Genomic DNA, 17,681 nt, shown 5'->3' with positions numbered 1-17,681 from the left:
CTCTCTTCTCTCTCCTTAAGGGATTCCAGTCATACATATTTTTGACCTTTTGATACTATCCCACAGATCTCTGGGGCTCTATTTATTTTTCCAAATATTTTTTGATTTTTTCTTCAGATAGGATACTTTCTGTTGACCTATCTTAAAGTTCGCTTGACTCTTTCATCATCTCCAATCTGTTGTTAACCCCATTCAATGAGTTTTTTAAAAATTTCAGATCTTGTTTTTTTTTTTCTGGAATGTCCATTTGATTCTTTTTTAAATAATTTCTGTTTCTTGTGAGATTGCCTCTTTGATCTTTATTTTAAGCAGATCTTCTTTTATATTCTTGAGCATAATTGTAATATAGCTACTTTAAAAATCTTGGGCTGCTAAATCTAATGTCTAGTGAGCCACTTTTTCATGTTTCTTTGTCTAGTAATTTGGGATTATATATTAGACACTTTAAGTGCTAGACTGCAGAGACTGTGTTATGGTCTTCTGAGTACTGAGTGTTTTAAAAAATATATATCAGTTAATTTGGTCAAACTCTATACTCTTTCTTTCCTGTGGCGGGCAGCAGATAAAATTTCTGTTCCCTTCTTTTAGCTTTTTTTTTTTTTTGGCCCCGGTTGCCCCTCTACTTATTGTTCCTTTCTTTGCCTTCCTTTGTATCAAAACTCCTTGAAAGTAATCAAGTTCGTAGTGACCTAAATTGCTAAATCAAGTGGTCAGTCTGAGTCTTTGTCTTAGTGACGTGTCAGGAGCATTTGATATAGATGATTAACTCCCTCCTTGTTAAATACCCCTCTTTCACTTAACCTTCTGGACATCTCAAATTTACCATGTCCGAAAAGGTGTCATTATCTCATCCCTCACCCCTAAAATGCTCTACCTACCTGTCCTTACCACCTCAGTTTATGGGCATCTTCTTCTAGTAGTTGCTTAGGCCAAGAATTTGACTCTTATTTTTCATGCCCCATATCCAGTCTGTCAAGAAATTCTGTTTTCTTTTAAAACATATCTAGAAGCTGACTACTTCTTACCACCTAGATTACATTAACTTCATCTGAATCATTGTTTTCACCTGGATTATTGGAGTAGCCTTTTCACTCATCTCCCTATTTCTATTTTTGTCACCTTTTGATATATTCTCAGTATAGCAGCCTAACATCAAATCACGTCATCTTTCTGCCAAAATTTTCCAATCCTGTTTTACTCCATAAAATCCTAAGTCCTTCTAATAGGTTGTAAGACTCTATGTGATCTGCTGCCTATTACGTTATAAACGAATTCCTCTCTTTTACTTCTTACTTGCTTCCTCTGCTCTAATCATGCTCTTAGGGCCTTTGCTATCAACTGTTCCTTCTACCTAAAATTCTCTTCCCCTGGATCCCACTTGCTGTTATTCACCTCCTTCAAGTCCTCATCTTCTTCAGGTCTTTGCTTAGATTTACTTCTTAGCAACTCATGACCACCCCCATTTAACACTGCAGTTTGCCTGATTATCCACTGGTGCTGCTGATTCCCTCCCCATTGATATATTTTAAATTTTTTTACAGGGGTGTTAGTTTCCAACATACTGCAAAATATACTTCTTTTTATTTTGATTATTACCTATTTTTCATAAAAGAAACCTCTACTAAGGCAGAGACTTCTAATCTGACTTGTTCACTGGTTTATCCCAAGCATCTAGAACATAATAGTTCTTAATAAATATTTATGAATTAATTTTATTTCATGTAACTCTGAAATTCCATTATACAAGATTATAGGGTTGTATGTGGATTTACTTGAATATACTTTTCTGTAGCAATAAATATTTTAGTTCTAGTGTGTCCAAGTTAGCCCTTTTGGTTATAGTTAGAAAAAGGTAGCAAGCAGAACAGGAATAGAGATTTCTTTTCAGTGTTATCTTAAGAGACAAAGCAAATCTGGGTTTCCTTAGCATTGTTCTCCCAGTTCTTCACTATGAAAGGAGCAAAGGATTAGCGTAGGATTATCATCTAGAACTTGGCTTTTGAGTCAGAGTCCATGGATCTTGCCATTGACTAGTTTTATGACTTTGAGCAAGTTCCTTCAACTCTCTCAGCGTCAGTTTACTCAGCTGTGAAATGGCAGTGATAGAATCTTCCTCATAGTGTTATTGTGACATTAAGTGAAAAACTGTACAACGTACTTGGAATAGTTCCTAGCACATAGTATGTTCTTCATGCATTTTAGCTATTATTATTGAGAGGGACATCAGTGGGACAGCAAAAACACTTAAGTCATGAAATCAGAACAGCATCGATTATTTAGTAGATTAGCCCCAGGGGAAGAATGCTTCAGAAAGAAAACCAATTTACAAGCATTATTTTACAAGTTTAGGGAATGGGTGGAAATGATTCTTAATAGTTTCTAGAGTAAGAGTTAGCAAACAAATTAATTGTATAATATTTTTAGTATAAATTTGTATGTAAAAAATATTCTCTTTAATTAGAATTCTGTTTCTTTAATCTTATCTCAGTGAACATAAGTAAGATTACCCTCATCTTGCTTTTCCCTTGAGGTCTTATGTTATACAGCCATGATTCAAAGATTGCATGCGTTTACAAGAGTATTTCTTCTGTGGGTGATTTAGAATAATGTATCTAATTAGGCTAACAAATGACTTGTCAGGGTAGACTAGCCAAAAACAGATGTATGCCTGAGACATAGCCTGATAGACTATTCTAGACTCTCTGTTAAAGTTACAAGCTAAACATAGGCTGAGTTGTCAGTATTTTCTTTGCAAAAAGCTGAAGTTTATATGTGGAAGCTGGGAGGAGGGCAGGGAATTCCTGACAATAATCTCTCATTTTTCTCCTTATTTGTATGTCTTGGGGTGGGTCTGAGGGGTAGTCAGGGGGAAAGGAGAGAGGCAGTATGAAGAATTTGAACAGTTTTTTTTTTTTGTCTTAGTGCACTGTTAATTCTCATCCCTTGCAACATAATAAACTAAGTTTATTTATTTCCTCCTTTATGTTCATGGCTTTAAAAATTAATAGCAGTTACCACTAACTGAGGCCCTCCTGTGGCAATCACTCGACCAGCTACTTTCACTTTTCCTGTCTTATGTAATTTTCATAGTGATCCAGTGAGGATAGTGTTTACATTTTATAGATCCAAAGATGTAAAATAGATTTTACGGGATATCATGTGAGCAAGATTCATACCTAAGCCTTCTAAGAGTCTCAGCCAGGATTCTTCCCAAAGAAACATCCTTCTTTTGTCTTTATTTCTGTAAGAGTATTTTTGGGATTTACTTAAGTCAAATTAAGCATAACTTAAAATTTTAACCTCTTTGCAGTTCTCATTAGACAGAAAAGGAAACACTGCTACAGGCCAAATTTTTAAAATATTCAATATATAGTTTCTGTTTATTGCTGTACGTATGGGAAAACAGTTATAGAAATGTTATTAAAAATACATATTTAAAAATTAATTCTTTTTCCTTTCACTAAAATTATCTGGTGACTCAGTAACTCCTTTTTAGCCTGGAAGCCTTCCCAACTATGGGGATTCCTATATTAAGATGGCACCATATTAGAGAAACTTTTAAAATTAGTGGGGAATGAAAGAGGAGGAAATGGTCTAAAGACTAGATTTTCCAACAGTAACATAAGGTGAATAAAAGACCAACTAATCATTCTTAAATTCTTAAAATTACAGAATTTTCATTGCTAAAGACAATGTAGGGGTCTTAAAATGTTTTATTTTATTTTATAAATAAAATTTTATAAATGAAGAAGCTGATGTCTGAAAGACTAAGTGATGTGGCCAGTGTCATATAGACAAGTAATTTGTATAACCATCCGTACTGGAAACCCGAGCTTCTATCTCTTTGTAAACCCGAGCTTCTATCTCTTTGTGTATTTGCTGTGTGTGTGTGTGTGTGTGTGTGTACGTACATATAGGCACATTTACATGTATGCAGTATACCACTGTACCTCTCAAGATAGAAAATGCTTTCTGTACCAGAGCTCTTCAACTGCTAAATCAGGAGGCACAGGTTCAGCTATTGCTGGGAAGTATGATCACTTGGTTAAGATGGTAACTACTGGATTTCTCCTTTGTAAAAGTAGATTTTTCTTTCTGCATTTAGCAAATCATCTTTGAGGTGGTACTTTGGCAACTTCCAAATATCCTGTTCCTCAGCACCTTTCTAACTAATGGTTTTAGCATTCATTGATGATCCCTGCCTGAATCAGTTGAGTTCATTCACATATTTTTAATAGTAATGAAACATTACAGGGTTTTTTTCTTTTCTTATACATGTATATGTTTATTAATATTGAATATTTAAATAATAATAATAAATATAAGCTATTTGCTTTATCCTACTTTATCAAAGAGTTAAAAAATATCAGTATTGTAGGAAACACCCTTAATAAGTGATGTTTATTTTATTGCTTCTGGTAAATTTATAACAAAATTTTGTAAACTTGTAAAATGTCTGTTGAGAAAAGGTACTATTATATGGGCTTACAAAACGTAAATTTCAGTTGTTTAAAATTCCAGTGAGGACAAACTTATATTTTAATTTAATACAGTTAACTGATGAGGATAATTAAACATCAGTTAATAAACTTGCACCATTTCTAAAATATACAAAATGTCACATTGCAATTTATGTACAACTTATGTTATACACGTTTCTTTCAATTGGAAATAAAACCCATATTTTAAAATCAATATATACTTTAAAAATGTAAGCATCTAAATGGAAAAGTTTCCAAAATATTTAGTGTATTCAACCTTTTCCATAGATGCTTAAACAAATTTGGGGGAGAAAGAGCTATTAATATAACTGCAATACCTGTGTATTTTTTCACGTTTCTCATTCTGTGTATGTAAAAAATACAGGTATATAATATGAAATTATTTGTATAGTTTTAAATTCCCATTAATTTCCCATTCATTCAAAAAATCAGTATTGCAATTAATATTAAAACTGTTGAGTGAAGTTTAAGATTTTGTGGAACCTCTTTTTGTCCTTTGAACGTGTTCTAATAAGATTATATTCAATAAAATCAGTACTGTTCAAAAGTTAGCTAGAATATTTTCTTTTCGTTGTAGTTCTGTTACCATTTGACATATAGTTAGATTTATTTTCATATTTTTGATTTGGGGGCTTGGGGTATTTTCCTTTTTGGTTTAATTTATTTTTTGAATATTTGAAATACTTATATGCTACAAAAGTCAAAATTACATAAAAATGTATACTCTTAGGTCTTGGTTTCATTCATATCTCCCTTTCCCCAACCCTATAGGTAACCATTATTATTGGTTTCTAGGTTATCTTTCCAGTGTTTCTTTTTGTGAAAATAATAAAATACTTCTATATATTTTTTAACTCCCTTTTAAACAAAAACTAGCATACTATATATATTTTTCTGCACCTTTTTTATCTTAATATATCCTGGTGATCATTCCATATAAGTTTATAGAGACCTTCCTCATTCTTATTAATGACTGCCTACTACTGTGTTTGGATAAATCATGCTTCTTTCAACTAGTCCTTTATTGATTAATAGTTGGATTTTTTCCCAAGCATTTGCTATTCCAAGTAATGTTGCAGTATAGCACTTTGTGCATGTATTTTTTTGATTTTATGAAAGTGCATCTTAGAGTAGATACCTATTGGTGGAATTACTGGCACATGAGGTAATTTTGCATATGTAATTTTGTTATATTTGCCACGTTCCCCTCTATAAAGGTTGTAATCATAGAGATTAGCAGGTATGAGAGTACCTGTTTCTCCAGAGGCTTATCAGAGTGCGTTGTCAAACATAAGGATCTGATGGTAGTTTTAATTTATCCTCTGATGAATGAAAACAAGCATTTTGTTTTTTGATATGTGTAGGGGTGATTTTTCTTTCCTTTTCTGTGAATTGTCTCTTCATATTTTTTGCTCTTTGGTTTTGGCCGTTTCCTCTTAATTTTTAGAAGTTCTTTATGAAATCAAAGAGAGTAACCCTTTGAGATATAATTTGCAAATATTTCTCCTGGTTTGTCACTTGTCCTGTGACCTAAATTATGATGAGTCTTTGGGCTGCTTTTGCCACACAATTTCTTTCTTATATACTTGAATTTATCAAGTTTTTCCTTTAAAGCTTCTGGATTTGGGGTCATAATTAGAAATGCTTTCCCTACTCTCAAGTAATAAAGGAATTTATACATTTTCTAGTATTACTTACATGGTTTCATTTGACTACTTTTATTTATATCTCTAATTTATTAGTATCTTATTCTGTTATATAGTGTAAGGTATGGATCTGATTTAATGTTTTTTTCAAATGGCCATCCACTTGTCCCAATACCATTCATTGAAAAGTCTAACTTTTCCTGCAGTGATTTGAGATGTCACCTTTATCATATTATCAGATTTTCATATGTATTTAGAACTCTTTTGGTTTTTATATTCTTTTTGATTGATCTTTACGTTACTTATTTACTGATACCACACTGTTTTAATTACATAGACATTATGTTTTTATATTTGGTAGGGCTAACTTTCCTCCTCAGCTGTTCTTCTTTTTCTGGATTTTGCTAAATATTCTTGATTGTTTATTTTTCATATAAACTTTAGATTCAACCTTTGTAGCTCTGGAAGAAAATTATTGGTATTTTTATTGGGGAGAATTGAAATCTTTGTGATATTAATATAGAGTCATCTTTTCCAAGAACATGTGATATCTTTCCACTTATTCATGTCTACTTTTTTTTTTTTGGTCTTTTAAGAGTGCTTTTTAAAAGCTTTTTATTATAGAAAATTCAAATGTACACAGAAATAAAAAGAATAATATAATGGACCCCATGTACTATTACCCAGCTTCAACAATGAACAACATTTTTAACAGCTGGAGTTCTTGACTTACAGGCAGGGTCCACTTCTTGACTCCATATTTATCTGACTTCAGAAGGGCAGTAGTGCTCTGGTGACTGTCACTCAAAGAGGAGTTTCTAGGTGAAGTGCAATGGTTATTACATTCATATAGTTTCTGGGAAAAAATTTTAAAGGTAAAGAGTTATGTTGATCTTTGAAATGTTTCAGATAGCAATTAACTAATGTTTTAGAGAGTAATTTAAAACAAAACAAAAGTAAATCCTGTTCCCTATCAAAGCATATTTGAAATTAAAAATCATAATTACAAATTCAGAATGAACATATGTCAAAGGTTTAATTTAATTCATTAGGTAGTGAGGGAACCAGTAAGATGGTAAAACTGCTTCTAAGTATTTGAGAAACTTGAGTTTATATAGTCCTTTCTTTAAAAAAAGAAAGAATGTTAGAACAAGATTGCTGGGTTAGAAACAAAACTGGTTAATGTCCTATAGGGTAACCTTTGGGTTATCTTTTCTATTAGATGGAAATCATTTGCATAGCTATTGGACACAAACCTACAGATTAATATGTAACTTCACAGAGTCTGGGTCCTTTAATTAATAATAAATAATTCAGTCATTTATTCACCTAGAAAATTAAATAATTCTTTGGTGGACATGTTAAAGCACATCTGGGTCTGTGCGTCAAATCTGGCCTGACACTTGCTTTTATAAAATGCTTTTGAAACACAGCCACACTCACTGACTATGGCTGCTTTTGCACCATAATGGCAGAGTTGAGTAGTTCCAGCAGAGACTACTGGCCCACATAGCCTAGAATACTTACTTTTTGGCCCTTTACAGAAAAGTTTGCCAATTACTATATTAAACAGTGTTTCAGGGTGATATTGAAAGGACATGTTGCCACTACCTAAGCCTTCCAGGATTGCGGTAGTTTTTCTTAAGAACCCAAATGAACATTAGGATGACAAAATCTGGTCTCTGCCTGGTATTTCTGTACCTAATGAACCTCTTATTGCTCCCCCTCTTCTGTATTTTTACTTTATGCATGTATATCTTTCTCTTTGGTGTTGCTACCTTTCTATTCTAGTTGTCTCTGTATCTTTTCCTGTAGTTCTGTCTTGTCCTCCTGCTCTTCTGTATTTCACTTTTTTCCTCCTCCTTAAACTGACTCTAATATGGAATGTTAATATATTTAAATATTGTACTGGTAAAGTATTATATTCCCTACTCTTAATATTTTATTTTAAGCCCTTTAAAAAATTTTTTTTAGTTTATTTATTTATTTTTGGCTGCATTGGGTCTTCATTGCTGTGCACGGGCTTTCTCTAGTTATGGCGAGCAGGGGCTACTCTTCGTTGTGATGCGTGGGCTTCTCATTGCGGTGGTTTCTCTTGTTGTGGAGCATGGGCTCTAGGCACTCGGGCTTCTGTAGTTGTGGCACGCGGGCTCAGTAATTGTAGCTCGCAGGCTCTAGAGCACAGGCTCAGTAGTTGTGGTGCACGGGCTTAGTTGCTCTGCGGCATGTGGGATCTTCCCGGACCTGGGCTCGAACCCGTGTCCCCTGCATTGGCAGGTGGATTCTTAACCACTGTGCCACCAGGGAAGTCCCTTAATTTTTAACTTAGGTCAATTTAAACTGTTATGTGCTTATCTTAAGATAAACCCAGAATATAAAACAATTTGAGCTATCAAAGATTTTATTCTATTAATCTCTTTTCTGTCACTTACGTCTCCTCCCACCACCAGTTGTAGCTTTCAGTTGAAGAAAAGTTCCCTATTCTGTTATAATTAAGCGAAAGGATTTGTGGGTAAGGGGCATGGAGATAAGACTTTCTTAGTCCTAAACTTTATGTTTTAGAATATTTCTAAAACATTTTTTTCATGTATAGTTTTATGTAGGAAACCTTGAACAAAACAAAGTAACTGGGAAGCTACAGAACAGTTAACTTTTTAGTTCACACTTACTAAATATTGGTAGTTGGATGTTTGATGATGCAGTCTGAATACAGTAAATAAAATTGCAGAACTAGAGTCCCGCTCAGTAAATATCCTGTTTTCCTTTTCCTAAGTCTAAACATATGTTTTTCTATTTAGAAAAGGTTACATTTTGTTTAGATAGTTAAAGTAATACCTTTCTATTCTCATATCCTGTATGAAATCAGAAGTAGTGCTCAATTAAAATGTTTTATCCCTTGATAAATAATGTTTTTTCATCTTCAAGATAAAGCAAAAGGAGAGAAAGAACAATACTGACACTTTATATGAAGTTGTATGCTTGGAAAGTGAATCAGAGAGAGAGAGGAGGAAAACTACAGCCAGTCCCTCAATTCGCCTGCCACAGTCTGGATCTCAGAGTTCAATGATTCCTTCTCCTCCAGAAGATGATGAAGAGGAAGGTAAATTGTAGGGAGAGCTTAATTTCTGTTTTGGGGTGGCGGACCATACAGACCTTTACAATTTTATCAGGGAATTGATAAAGTGACATAGTATTTTGAATTCTTTTAAGAGGACTGTGGGAGATTAAAAAGTGATTAACATAGGACTTTCTTTAAGGTAATTGTAACCAAGTTAGAAAAAAATGAGATTTATAATTAGTCCTTTTTAAAATAATCAGTCTACGCAAGCTTAGTGTATTAATATAGCACATTTTTAGAGCAAATCTGACACAGCTTCCACCTCAATAAATGTTCCCATCTCAACTGATTTATACTTTATTGGATTTTCACACTGATAAGTATTAGGAATCAACCAGTTCTTTTTTTTTTCCTCTTTTTTTCTTATGGTTATATCTGTAAACTGTTCTATCAGTCTGTGTTAAAAGATACTGTATAAAAGTGAGAAATGAAGGGAAGGAACACAGGAAAAGTGAAAGTTTGGGAAGCATTTTCCAGTTTATAATTTTGTACCAGAGCTTTATTTTTAAGGGCAAAAGCAAGCTGATTATGAGAGGTCATATGAGGCATGCATCTATGTGAGCTTCACAAGAAGTGTTCTAGAAAATTCATAGACGAGAATTCATTTCTCATTGTGGAGTATGTGGTGGAGCACCATGAATATTTTTTTAGCTGGAACTTTTAAAGTGAAAGGAGAATTCAGGGATAAAGGGGCTGATTTGGGCACTTCTGGCTAAGAAATTACATTAACAAAAGCATGGAGGTGGCAGGAATGTCTGATTGGGTTAAAAGTAATACATATCCATGACTATATGTCCTTTTTTCAAGTTTAGAGCAAGCTCTTACTTTCCACTTTCTGTTGTTCCCTGTAACTTCTGCTTTTTCTGTGACTAATCAGCTTAGGATCATTTATTAGCAATTTTGATGGCCACCAGTTACTAGATACTTAATATGTGGTAGACAGGTACTTTGTTTATAAAGTAAAGTAATACTTTGTTTATATAGTCCTCACAAATATCCTGAAAAATAGGCCTTATTTTGAATATACTTATTTTGAGCGTAAGGCAATAGAATCTCAGAAAAGTGAATTTGCCCAGGGTCACAAAAGCCAGAAATTGGCAAGGAGGATTTTAATCCAGGTCTGTGAGTTAATAGTCTGAGCTCTATTCTGTCACCATCTCTGGGCATTTAGTTCACATAAAGCATTTTGAAGTGCAAAGAAAGCACATATGTTGTTTTTGCGAAGTCAGAGATACAATTTATAGTCTTCCTGCAGAGGCGATTTAAGTCATGTTTTAAGGCTGGGAAAAGTGAAATTGTTCCCACTGTTTGAGATTGTCTACTGTATAACTGGTTCTGGAGACTTTCAGTTTCCCTTCTAGGTCAACACTGCTTAAGATGCAGAGCAAATAAAAGTTTATAGAACTTTCCTCCCCTTAAACTCAGCAATTAAAAAAAAACACCAAAAATTGAGAAAGGCACTCTATTTATTATGAAACCAGAGACTGTTCAAATCTCCATACTATAGATGTTAAAGGATATCTACCAGTTACAAAGAAATTTGGGCCCAACTAGTAGATAACATCAGGATTGAGATGTAGTTCTAATCTCTAGCAGGCATGGATTTTTAATATAATTGAGGGGGTTCAGAAGGCCTGTACTGACAGCTCTTAACTGGGGAGAGGTAAGGACTAACAGCAGTCAGCAGTCCATGGGAGAATCAGGGAACACTAGAACACAAGCTCTGTAAAGGAAGAGAGTGTGTCCTTTTCTGCCCCACATTATTTCCCTGGTGTGTAACCCAATTCCTGGTATATAATAGGTGCTCAGTAAATATTGGCAGGATGAGTAACCCTCCTGGGGTCCATTTCCATAGTGAAAAGTTAATGACAGGAGAACTGGGACTGAAGAAGACTTCAGCCATGCCATCTGGTAATTCTCTCTAACCGAGTATACAAACAAGGGAAACTGGTCCTGTTGTGATGTTTGCTCCATGGAAAGAAATGGCTGTAATCCTCTAAAGAGGCTCCTTATCCATAGGACATTTGTGCTCACAGGGCTGGAAGCCAGCAGTTATAAATGAGAGGTGTTCAGAAAACATTCTGAACACATCCAGACAGTAAAAGAGAATTTTGTAAGATAGGTCTTCCTAATCTCTTTAAAGGAATTATCTCTTGTAAATTTTAGTACATTTTTTAGTAGCTGTTGTCCCCCAAAGACGTTGTGTTATATTGACATTTTTAATGAGTAGTTACTTGAGGTATTTAGAAAGTAGGGCCAATTCTGGCAAAATAATGAAGCAGGGGAAGTTTGTCTTAGTGCACTGGAGCCTTTCTCTTTTCCTTATCTACCTGCAGAGGTCTCACTTATATTCAGTCTGTCCTCTTCCGTAACTCACTATGAAAACTGCTGATAATGTTCAAGGCATTATAATGTAAATAAGTTTAATAATAAGTATCCTGGATTTCTGAGCCTTTAAAATCAGTGCTCTCAGATATGCCATCTCTAAACGGATGCCAATTCATGATGTAATCATCAGAGGTGTAAAGATCAAAACTTTTTAAGGCAGGTTAAACCAAAAAATCTAGATACAGCATTGGTTGAGGACACATGGAAACAAGTACTGTTGTACCCAACTAGTGCAAATATCAATTGGTAAAACCATTTTGGAAGGCAGTTTGTCAGTAAGTTTCAGAATCCTTAAAAGCATGCATTTTTTAACCCAGGGAGTTCTCTTCTGGGCATATACCCAATAAAAGCAATGAGATATGTTCATCCTGATATTATTTGTAGTAAAAAGTTGAAAACTCACCAAGTGTCCAACAAAAGAAGATTATTAAGTAAGTCTTAGTTCATATTTTCCCTCCAATTTCATTACACTTTTCAATTTGTCTCAGATGCCTTTATCATTGCCACTTTTTTCACTGTCTTTATGTCTTATAATCTTTCACTTCATATTCACATTTACATTTCCTAATTATTTGAACTAAGTTTGAAATGATTCATTTTGGTCCTTTTTTAAATATTTTTGTGCTTTCTATTATAAATTATGTCATTGTAGAAAATTTAGAAAGTCATAAAAACATAAAGGAGGAAAAAGAATCATAATTCCATCACTCAGTGTTAATGTCTTGGTATAGTTCATTCCAGACTATTTTCTGTTTTTTAACATAGATTATAATGAAGATTTAGCTCTTATGTTTATTTTTTGTGGTATTTTGCCAGATCATTATGTAAACAAGTGTCAACACAAATTTACATTGTAAACATGTATCATAATTTATTCTGACATTCTCTGCTTTCTTATTTTTGTAGCTTATGCTTAGGTGGTTTGTAATTTTAACTGTTATGCATAAGACTGCGATATATTTTCATGTATAAAGCTGTTTGCTTTGGAATAGGTGAGAGAACATACTCATATTTTGAGTCCTATCATTTTATAATTATATGGCTCTTTTCTGCAGTTGACATAATATAGACCTATATGAAAAGCAAAAGAGAATTAAAGAGATTACAACAACATTCCACCTGGGACCATTTTTATTTTCCTCGTACTTATAACTATACACTAAAAGAGAGAAATTATGATACTTTGTTCCCAGTAAAATCTTTCAAATTTGACTGTTATGTTTCCAGGTCATTCTTCTGGCTAGCATAGCCACCTCTGTTATCCTTTTTGTGTGTTTTGTTTATTAAAGATAACGATGAACCTCTCTTGAGTGGATCTGGTGATGTATCCAAAGAATGTGCAGAGAAAATTCTTGAAACATGGGGAGAACTGCTGTCTAAATGGTAAGTTGTAATAGAATAGTTCTCCTTTTCACCTATAATTCTTATTTTATGGGTATGGAATTTTACCTAACATTATTGAATTTTGGAGCCAATAATAAAAACCTAAGTATGAGGTTCATCTGTTTTTAGAGGTTTATAAGGGTAGTAGTGAAGATCTGAGATCAACTTTCAAAATATCAGAAACCTAATAAATTCACATTGTTGCAGAAAATATTTATTCAAACATGGAAAGCATGGGGAGAATAAACAAGAAAAGAAGTCATTTGTATTAAAGTGGTTAGGAACCACTGACTGGTTAAGATAATACACAGTTGTTAAGACTATAAACAATAATCAGGTTTAGAAGATGCTCACACAGTGCATAGAGCCATGGTAAGAGACTCCAGGTGGGATTTTTCCTTATCTGTGTTATATGCCTCAACTGACAGAGCAGCATGTTATAAACATGATATATATTAATTGCTCTACCAATTACTTTTCCTACTAACACTTATAAAATTCAGGAATTTCTCATCAGCTCAAAAGATGGTTTGACAACAAAATTAAACACTATCCTCTAGGCTGTCTAAAGAGAGTACACTACCTTCAGGTATTTATTAATGGTATCAGAGACAATCTGGTAAATCAAGTTGGTGAGACATTTATGTAGTTTCCTTTCCCCATTGAGTAGGATGCCTGTATATGCTGAAAAGAGCTGAACTTGAAAGTGATCTGAGTAGTTTTCTATTTCTGACTTTCTGGTTATTAGGGTTGTCCGTTAGCTCCCCATGGACCTGTTATTTTGGAGTCTGATTTTTCTCGGAAGTTTTAACTGTTGAAACCTTCACTCTATTCTTAGTAAAACTGTCTCAGCATTAAAAAAAAAACTTCATGCCCTTAAGGGATGGGACTACAAATGGGCATCATCTGCTTCTAGCACTCTCACAGTGCTTTACACTTCTGGTAAAACACTCTCCACATTGGGAAATGTCAAATGTGTACAGGAGGAGAATGCAAACCAAAGCATGGTTTGTCTTTACACAAGTGGTTTTAATAAATGAACTCTGCAAAAGCCCCCCAGGGGAATAGTTTTCATTTATTTTTGATATTCCTTTAGCAATCAGGAGACAAACCTGCTGATGCTCTCATCACAATATATTTTCAGTTCAGTGATTTTGGAGTGTTTGGACTGCTGCTGGCAGGAATTTCATCTGTATAAAAAGGTTTCTGCTCTAAAATAGAAATGTAATTGAGTCTTGACATGGTTATATAATAGCGTATTTAAAATCATTTATATATAGCATCTAAGTTTTATAAAATGAACTCACCAGCATTTTATACAGTTGCTTGGAGTTTGTTTTATCAAGCTTTGTTTATTCATTTTGTTATTCATTTGATTAAATGATATCCTTATCTTACTCCTTCAGATATATTAACTAAGTTTCCATCTGTCTCAACTGTCTTTCAGGGTGTTTAAAACTGTTTTTGCTGGTTTCAGTCATGTCTTTAGAAATAATAATACAGTTTCTCTTCTTCAATTCATTTTGTCATTATTTTTTTCATCATTATTATATGTGTTCTGTAATAGGAACCATCCACAGTATCATGGAGTTTTAGAGCCTGGTAGACCTGGCTTCAAATCCTACCTCTCCTATTTCTAAGCTGTATGATGTTGGGCAGGTCACTTAACTCTTTTGAGTCTGTTTCTTCATTTACAAAATACAAGTCTGTAGAACCACCACTCAGGATTATTCTAGATTAAAAATAATAGATGTTGTAATGGTAGTAATCATAGTAAGAAGTAATAGATTTATCACGTATCCGGTGCTGTGCTAAGTTATGTGCTCTATTTCAACTATAACAACCTTATAAAATAGTATCCATTTTTATAGATGAGGAAACTGGCTTAGAGATTAAGTCAGCAATTCTAGTTAGTAAACAGCACCCAGAATTTTTAACACAGTCAAGTCTGGTCCCAAAGCTGGTTTATTTAACTCTACATTAGATTTTAGTGGCAGTAATTGTAATAAATATACCTTTGCGCTCTAATTCTCCAAGTTCCTTTTGATATGAATTTTAGTCAATAAGAGAACTAATGTCAGTAATAAAATAGTATGCTGAGTTAGCTAGTTATTATTATAAGTGACATAAAATTATTCTGAAAATAATTTTATCAATATAAATCAAGCTAGGGTTATCAAATAATCCTGGGGGTTAGGTTTATTTTTTTTGTAAAGAGCCAAGTGTAAATGTTTTAGGCTTTGTGGTCAATAGTCTCTATTGCAACTACTCAACTCTGCTGTTGCAGTGTGAAAGCAGCCATAGACAGCACGTAAAGAAATAAAAATGGCTGTTTCAATAAGAGTTGATTTACAGAAACACATGGTGAGCCAGATTTGTCCCACAGGCCAAAGTGTACCAATCCTTGAATTAGGTAATAGGACTACTTTTGTCCTTTCTGCTCCCACCTGTTCAACTTTTATATAGTTTTTTTTTCTAAGCAAAGCCAAAACTATACTGAACTATCTATAGCTCTTATATTAGGGTGCTAGCATCACAGAATTAACCATTTTTAAATGTACTGTGCATTATTGTGCTAGTATTCTGGGAGAATTTTGAGAAAAGTCTCAGACCTTTTTGTATTTTGATAGTGGTCATTTTGTACCAGTAACTTCTGTTTAAATCTGATAGTCACAAGAATTCCTCTGTGTCAGGATCCTGCTTTATGTGTCAGTAATGGTGGCTTTCAAATCACAAAGCAGCTATTACGTAACATATAGTGCATTCATTAGTCTTAGAGTTTGAGGCTACCTCAGTCTTGTAATCAACTTCCCTGAACTTCTTTCTGCATCTGTAGAACTGGAGATACTATCACATACCTCAGGTGGTTGTAAGCAGCAAATAAAATTATGTGCAAAAGCACTTTGTAAACTAATACCAACATTTCAAGATTTTTTTAATAATTTAATGCTGTGTTTCCTTTATTTATTGTTTATTTATTTGGTTGCACCGCGTCTTGGTTGCGGCTCTCAGGCTCCTTAGTTGTGGCATGTGAACTCTTAGTTGTGGCATGCATGTGGGATCTAGTTCCCTGACTAGCGATGGAACCTTGGCCCCCTGCCTTGGGAGCTCAGAGTCTTAACCACTGCGCCAACTGAGAAATCCCTCAAGATGTTTTATTTCCCCCCCAAAAAAAGTATTTTAGGGAATTCCCTGGCGGTCTAGTGGTTAGGACTCTGTGCTTCCACTGCAGTGGGGGCATGGGTTTGATCCCTGGTCTTGGAGCTGAGATCCCACATGCCACACAGCACGACCCCGCAAAAAAGTTGTTTTATTTCCCCCATTTTGTAGATGAGATAAATGAAGCTCAAAGACTTTAATGACTTGTTTTGATGTTAAAATAGTACAGTAGAAACTTATCCACCATAGTTATTCAAAAAAGTTACTGGAAGTAAGGTATCATAAAAACTGCTGAAATCATATATCTTTATATTTATTCTCACTTGGAACAAATATATATTTAAATGTAAAATGTAAAAATACACAGTTTGCTTATCAATTTTGATGCAGAGTTGAGCTCTTATCTTTGGCTATGTGTCAAATGATTGGAATTTTGCTTTGTTTTTCTTATACAAACTACAACCATAAAGCTGTGGTTTCCAGTTTTGCTTTTAATCAAAAAAAAGTAGAGTAATAATTTAAAGATACTTTAAGAAGCAGTCTGACTTCAGAATTCTTTCCTCCACTCAATCTTTTACAGTTACATTGGCCACATCTAGTTCAATGACTTTTTTAAAAAATATATTACCTTTATTAAGTCTTTGTATATCATTTAGTTTAGCTTTCATAAAAATAACACTCTTTTACAGAAGCTGTCTTTTATGCACTTATGGATTATGGCTTTATTTTTAGGCATCTTAACTTGAGTGTGAGGCCAAAGCAGTTGTCATCCTTAGTAAGAAGCGGTGTTCCTGAAGCTCTTCGAGGAGAAGTCTGGCAGCTGCTAGCAGGTTGTCACAACAATGACCACCTGGTAGAAAAGTACCGAATTCTCATCACAAAGGTAAGGGGATGATAATTCAGCTTCAGCATTAGTCCTTTTAGAAATTTATTACAAAAAGATCATTGTGGCTATTTGATTTCTAAGAATTTTATGTAATTCGTTTATCTGATGTAAGAGTAGAACTTTCATACTTCTGTCCCAGAGATATTTCTAGTGTTGGCACAAAGGAGAAGGCATAGGTTTTCTTCCTTCCTTTTCACCTCAGAGGCAAAAGATGGCCTCTACCCTTTGTGTATGAATCTCTTTTGACCATAATTTCATTCTTAGGTCAGTTGTGCTGTGCCATGTGTAAAAACTTTCGTTTGTTTATGTATTTATTTATTTATTTTGCGGTACACGGGCGTCTCACTGTTGTGGCCTCTCCCGCTGTGGAGCACAGGCTCCGGACACGCAGGCTCAGCGGCCATGGCTCACAGGCCCAGCCGCTCCGCGGCATGTGGGATCTTCCTGGACTGGGGCATTACCCGCGTCCCCTGCATCGGCAGGCGGACTCTCAACCACTGCACCACCAGGGAAGCCCTCCTTTCTTTATTTTCTTTCTTTATTTATTTATATTTTTGCAGTACGCGGGCCTCTCACGTTGCGGAGCACAGGCTCCAGAC

At 34.4% G+C, this 17,681-nt stretch overlaps 1 protein-coding gene across 5 annotated transcripts in view; it reads left to right on the top strand.

Annotated features, from left to right (window-relative positions):
* Positions 1-17,681, top strand: part of RABGAP1 (RAB GTPase activating protein 1) — a 161,314-nt gene that overhangs the window by 63,379 nt on the left and 80,254 nt on the right. For all 5 annotated transcript variants that reach the window (XM_067743366.1, XM_067743365.1, XM_067743368.1 and 2 more), the window contains 3 exons: positions 9,074-9,248; positions 12,944-13,037; positions 16,929-17,079. In XM_067743366.1, coding sequence (XP_067599467.1) covers positions 9,074-9,248; positions 12,944-13,037; positions 16,929-17,079 — 420 coding nt within the window. The remainder of the gene's footprint in view (positions 1-9,073; positions 9,249-12,943; positions 13,038-16,928; positions 17,080-17,681) is intronic.

This window comes from Pseudorca crassidens, chromosome 7 (assembly GCF_039906515.1).
Source record: "Pseudorca crassidens isolate mPseCra1 chromosome 7, mPseCra1.hap1, whole genome shotgun sequence".
NCBI lineage: Eukaryota > Metazoa > Chordata > Mammalia > Artiodactyla > Delphinidae > Pseudorca > Pseudorca crassidens.
This window is presented reverse-complemented; position numbering and strand designations above follow the sequence as displayed.